General features: G+C 41.9%; 1 protein-coding gene across 1 annotated transcript in view; it reads right to left on the bottom strand.

The window, feature by feature from the left end:
• The window catches only part of LOC102821850, a 31,388-nt gene that overhangs the window by 23,658 nt on the left and 1,018 nt on the right, over window positions 1-6,712 (bottom strand). Inside the window, exons 3-4 of the mRNA XM_006832264.1 lie at window positions 3,410-3,470; window positions 2,836-2,973 (exon numbers count right to left, since the gene is read on the bottom strand). Of these exons, the coding sequence (XP_006832327.1) occupies window positions 2,836-2,973; window positions 3,410-3,470 (199 nt within the window). The remainder of the gene's footprint in view (window positions 1-2,835; window positions 2,974-3,409; window positions 3,471-6,712) is intronic.

Below are 6,712 nucleotides of genomic sequence, written 5' to 3'. Positions count from 1 at the left end.
CTTCTTGTTCTCAGTTTTCTGTGTATTCATATCCCACTGCTGAAACACACTCTGAAACTGCTGAGAATATTCCTGGGTAAGTTTCTGTCTTTGTTCTTATTGTGTTTTCCAAACGTTTTCAATTTTCTTATTACTGTTTTTGAGAGAAGCCTGGGTATACAGTTCTAATTTCTATTTCTTTGCAAGAAGATCCTTGTTAATGTCAGCTCCACATCTTTCCAGTGTATTCTGTACTTCACCACTAAGATGTCGCTCCATCATTCCTGTGGAAGACCTTTTCTTCTCATGCTTATCAATTGCTGTAATCCTTCCTTCTAGAAAATCCTGTTCAGAACCACTCAAATTCATCTCGATGTTCTCAAACTCATAGGCACAGATGATCTGTTCCTCCACGATTTGTTTCTCAGATTTCCCCATGTGCTTTCTTCCATTAGGTGCCATCAGGGATGTTTTCAGCTGCATGTACTTCATCTCCACAACACTCCTCTTGCAATTACTTTAAACTCAGATGTACAGCAGAGTGTGCTGTTAGTGCCACGAAAGAAGGTTGTAGAGTGCAGGCATATCTGACCTCTACTTCATAGTCTTGGTCTGATTTTGAGTTTGAATCTCTTTCCTTCTTGTGAAGCCAGAGGAAGTCAGACATGGCCCCATATGCTTTTTGTAGCACTGGACTGCTAACTTCAGTCAAGGTCAGCAGTTCAAACCCACCAGCAGCTCCTTGGAAGTCCTATACATGATCGCTATGTGTCAGAACTGACTCGATGACTCTTATCAATAGCAACATAGTAGGATCTAAGAAAGCTTGGTAGCATAGTGGGTTCCCAAGATCAGCAGATTGAATCTACCTGTCACTCCACAGAAGAAAGATGAGGTTTTTGCTCCTATAGAAGCCCTACACAAGGGTCATTAAGTGTCAGAACCAACCTGACAGCACACAACCACCAGTGTCGTAGGGTCTGGGAGCATGGTGGCGCTGTAGGGTAAGCATCTGACAGCAAACCACAAGATCTGCATTTCGAACCCATTAGCTGCTTCTCAGGAGAAAGACGAGACTTTCTGCTCCCACAAAATGTGAATCTATGAGCCAGAACCAAGTAGACACCACTTAACAACACTAATAGTAGGATATAGAATATTGTCATTGTGGACTGTTGTTGTTGTTAAGTACTGTAAAGTTGGTTATATCTCATAGTAGTTCTCTATAGGGTTACTGAAGAGTGATTGGTGAGTTTAAACCACTGAATTTTTGGTTCAAACCGACCTTATAATCCAGTGCTTTATCCCACAGTGCCACATCAGGGCACACACAAATGAACGTGGAACAGAACTTCCTTAAATGCCTGCCTTCCATGTGCCCTCACTATAACTGGGGACCACAGTGACAATTTTGGTTTCTGCATATCGATATTAGTTCAGATTATGCCTCTGATAACCTTTGAGAGATCTGGGCATTCTATCGCCCTTAGTATCCAGCTACTCAAGTAAATGGCCATAGACCCTTAGGGAAACACCGGGGAAAGTACTTTTATATATGAGGGGTCATCAAACAATTAATGAATTCCTTAGAGTTTCAGTCTTCGGTAGGGGTTCCTCCTGAAGGAACTTGATTACTTGCCTTGATGGCTCCCCAGCAAACAACTTGCTTGTTCTCGTAGTAGCCAATCAAACTACCATTTTTGTTTTGATTTTTCCTGTTGGTCTTTCTTTCAAGAACTTTCTTTCAAGAACTTTCAAGAAGCCATACCATGTTGATTCAATGTTTATCCTGCCCCTAAGAACACTGGGGTCTGTTATCATCACCATAGATCACTTAGATTAGAGTTCCCTGGTTGCCTTTATGACTTCATTGGTTGTTATAAGAAATGCATACTATTAATTATTTGTTAATTAATCCAACTGAGTCTTAGTTTTAATTATTAGTGAAAAAAATCTGAAAACAGCTGAGCTTGGTTCAGTTTATAACTTGGTTGTGTCAATATTGGGGAATACGAAAGGAATCAAGTTTTATTTGTTGAAAATAGAACACCTCTGAGTATGAGCAGGGACAGATTACCCCAAAGAAGATGTAAGTAGGAGACAACAGTTGGCCATCTTTCACAATCACTTTTTCTTAGATTCCTAATCATGCTAACAATATGGTTGGTTATGGTGCTGAACATATCAGTTTGTCCAAATGACTTCAACTGGAAGTCTTCATGAAGTCCAAAACCTTCATTCTATCATTTTCCATACTCCTGAGCAATAAATGCAAACTATTTCCAGTCATGATTTCTAAAAAATTACTGGATGGAGTCCTGGTGTGGCGCTGTAGGATAAGCACAGGACAATAAGGTTGGTTTGAAACACAAGGTTGACAGTTTAAACTCATCAGCCACTCCTCAGAAACCTTATGAGTCAGAACTGATTGGACAGCACTTAACAACAACAACTGTGACCAGATAGATGTTTCAGTAAACAGCCTGCCTATGTCGGTGTGCTAGTTGCTATTGCATCAGATGCATCATGATGGCGCCACGTAAACCAGGATGCAATGCTGCTTGGCTGTGAGGGAAGAAGGGTTCTAGCTACTTGGAAGATGGAAGGCTGGGGGGTAGTTGTTGAGCTCAGAGTTTCTCATTGTTAAAAGAATACAGTCAAATCAGGAACAGGAAGTGAAGAGACAAGAGCTGGTCTGTCTTATGTACAAGGGCTTTTGGCAGCCACAAGCAAAAATTTTAAGTGTGGGATAGGGGAGATCTGCATCACTGTGTAAGTTCCAGGTGGCACAGTAGTACACAGCAGAATCACTTTTTTCCAGATTTTTGAGCACAAATTTACAGCTCCTTCCTGTACCTTCATAGACATGGTATTTCTCTGAACTGAACCCTGAGTCCAACACCACCTTTGAGTCACGGAAGCCGTAGTAAAGGAGGCGTTGCAGGGCTCTTCCCTCTTGATATTGGTACCAGTGGACGTAGTTGGTGCTCTGATCTAGAAGATCACAGTTGATTACGACCGATGCCTCAGTTGGCTTGATGATTAACTTCTGTCTCATTACCTTGTTGGAAGCTTTCTGACTTCCTACAGAAATGAAAAATGAGTTACTCCTTAGTTGTTGTTGTTGTTGTTAGATGTCATTGAGGCGGTACCGACTCATAGTGAACAAAACACTGCCTGATGCTGGGTCAACTTAACTATTGCTGCCACACTTGAGTACATTGATGCTGCCACTGTGCCAATCCATCTCGCTGGGGGTCTTCCTCTTTTTCCCTGACTCTCCACCTTACCAAACATGATATCCTTCTCCAGCAACTTTTCCCTTTGACAATATGTCTGAAGTATGAGAGACGAAGTTTGGTCATCCTGGCCTCCAAGAAGCTGCCTCGCATTTAAAGAAATCCCATCAGCACCCATGAAACACACTTACCAGGAGCCAGGAAAGCTAGGAGCAGAACTAGAGACCACAGCATGTCGTCCCCTATTGGATCCTAGAAGAGAAGGGACCCAGATGATAAGAGCTGAGAGTAAGAAAGAAATAGCCCTTGGAAAACACAAGTCTTACTAAAAAAATAATAAAATAAATAAAAAATGTTATTCCTAGAGCAAAGGCCAGATAGCTAGAGCTGGTCTTCTTAACTGATGAGACGTGCAGTGAACAGTAACTGAGAATCTCTTTCTGAAGACTACCAAGTTGTGTCCTCAGAAGTGGTGTGGGGCTGGGGGTGAGGTAATGGGGTAGGACTAGGGGAGGAGCCCAGGCCTCTCTGATTCACACTGGGTGAGTTAGAATAGAGAGCCCCCTATGGCAGGCTGAGAGGTTTCTTTTTCAAAAAGTGTGAATAGAGTTCAAACACGCAGTACATAGGTTTGCTTTTAAATTTTGTTCCTCCAAGCGATCCACCCAACACTTTCCAATTCTGAAAATAGAAAAGAAGTACCCCTTCACCTCATCTTCCATCCCCTGTTTGGAAAGGTAGAACTTCACTATATTTGCTCTGCTGTGCATTCCTGACTCTGTTTGTCCCCAGTGTCCTTAGATGAGAAAATAAAGAGAGAAAAGCAACCATGATTCTCTCTGCTTCTGTACTTCAGCTCGTGAGTGATCAATTGTTGCATCCTAGGTGGACACTTATAAGATTTTAAGACCCACTATAGGATCAGCCCTGGACTTTTAAACACAAGGTTAGGAGTTTAAAACTACCAGCTGCTTTTTGGAGTCCTGATACAGGGTCGCTATGAATCTGAACCAACTCGACGGCACTTGTAACAACAACAACAAATAGTAAGATAGGAGTCCTGGTGTGTTGCTTTAGAAAACACACTGGACTGTTAACAGAAAGGTCAGTGGTTCAAACTCACCAACTGCTCCTTGGAAACTCTATACAGTGTCTTTATGAGTCAAAGCTGATACCGTGGCACTTAATAACAACTTCTTTATTTTCACCAAGTGATTGGGTGGAACCATACAAATAAGGTAGGTGTACAGAATTTTAAGGCTTGAATTGGTAGCTTTGCCAGCCCTCTAGATTTACAAAAATCTTCTCAAAAGAAGGAAAAGATGATCGTAGGACCTTCAATAAAGAAGAGGATGAGTGGAGTGTGAGATCCCCACCTAGAAAAGAGGCAACAGCAGAGGTGGTAGCAGAGGCAGTGACGTGGAGCAGCTGCAGGCATCCGGGTCTAGGGTAGATTAAGCTGAGTGCCTAGGGCAGGAGGCTGCCTTGTAGACTGTGCCCTTTGGACATTTACACACTGACTAGGGAAGCTTGGTAACACTAGCCTGAGCAGGGCAGAGGCCGTGGGGCCATATGGCTGAAAGGCCAAAGACAGGAGTGAGGTGTGTCTGCAGTATTTCAGACAAGAGGCGTTTCTGAGAACAGCTGCATCCTGCATTGGTTTTGATCCTGAGCTGTAACTTGTTCATTTTCCTAATAAAAACATAATCATGAGTATTGTTATGAGTTCTATGTGGCCATTGCAGTGGATTATCAAACTCAAATATGAAGCAGAGAGCACTGTGGGAGGAATGGTTGGCCACAGCTAAGAAGGTTATAGGGTGGAGGCATATCTGACATCCTTTCATAGGAATTGGTCTTCAGTAGATTTTGAATTTGATTCTCTTTCCCTCTTGTGAAGTCAGAGGAAATCAGGTATGGGAACATGTGGTTTTTATAACACTGGACTGTTAACTTCAAATCAGCAGTTCAAACTCCCCAGCTGCTCCTTGGAAGCCCTATACAGGATTGCTATGAGTCTGAAACTGAATTGATGACATTGAGCAACAACAATATAGTAGGATATCAGGAACCTTGGTAACATAGTGGGTCATACATTTGCCTGCTAACCCCAAGATCAGCAGATGAATCTTCCAATCACTCTGCAGAAGAAAGATGGGGTTTTCTGCTCCTTTGAAACCCTATGCATGATCATTAAGAGTCAGAACCGACTAGACAGCACACCACCACCATCATGGACATGGGAGCTTGATGGCTCGGTAGGATAAGCACCAGACTGCAAATCACAAGCTCTGCAGTTTGAAGCCACCAGCTGTTTTGCAGGGGAAAGATGAGGCTTTCTGCTCCCACAAAATGGGAATCTATGAGTCAGATTCAACTAGACAGCATATAACAACACTAATAGTAGGATATAGAACACTGTCATTGTGGACTGTTGTTGTTAAGTACCATTGAGATGCTTCCAACTCATAGTGGTTTTGTATAGCATTTCTGAGGAGTGATTGGTGAGTTTAAATCACCGACTTTTTTGGTTCAAATCGACCTTATAGTCCAGTGCTTTACCCACTGTGCTACATCAGGGCACACACAGATGAACTTGGACCAGAACTTCCTTAAATGCCTGCTTTCCATATGCTCTCACTATAACTGGGGACCACAGTGACAATTTGAGTTTCTGCATATTGATATTAGTTCAGATCATGCCTCCAACAACGTTTGAGAAATCTGAGCATTCGATTGCCCTTAGCTTCCAGCTACTCACGTAAATGGCCAGAGACCCTATAGGGAAAAACTGGGGAAAGTGCTTTTATATATAAAGGGTCATCAAAAATTAGGAATCTGTTTCAGATTCCTTAGAATTTCAGTCTTGGGTAAGGGTTTGTCCTAAGGGACTTGATTACTTGCCTTGATGGCTCGCTAGTGAACAATTTGCTTGTTCTTGTAGCAGCCAATCAGACTGCCATTTTTGTTTCAATTTTTCCTTCTGGTGTTTCTTTCAAGAACTTTCTTTCAAGAACTTTCAAGAAGCCATACCATGTTTATTCAACATTTATCCTGCCTTAGGGAAGAGCACTGGGGTCTGTTAGCCTAACCATAGATCACTTAGATTAGAGCTCCCTGGTAGCCTTTATGACTTCATTGGTTGTTATTATAAATGCATGTTATTAATTATTTGTTAATTACCCCAACTAAGGCTCAGTTTTAATTATTGGAGAAAAATACTGAAAAAGTTGAGCTAGGTTCAGTTTATAACTTGGTTGTGTCAACATTGGGGGAAGGAAGGGAATAGAGTTTTATTTGTTGAAGACAGAACAGCTCTGGTATGAGTGGGGACAGATTACCCCAAAGAAGATGTAAGGAGGAGAAAACAGTTGGCCATCTTTCACAATCATTTTTTTCTAGATTCCTAATCATGCTAACAATATGGTTGGTTATGGTGCTGAACATATCAGTTTGTCCAAATTACTTCAACTGGAAGTCTTCATGAAGTCCAA

The sequence above is a fragment of the Chrysochloris asiatica genome, unplaced genomic scaffold (genome assembly GCF_000296735.1).
Source record: "Chrysochloris asiatica unplaced genomic scaffold, ChrAsi1.0 scaffold00006, whole genome shotgun sequence".
NCBI classification, from domain to species: Eukaryota; Metazoa; Chordata; class Mammalia; order Afrosoricida; family Chrysochloridae; genus Chrysochloris; species Chrysochloris asiatica.
The sequence above is the reverse complement of the archived record's forward strand: the minus strand, read 5'-3'. Positions and strand labels throughout refer to the sequence as shown.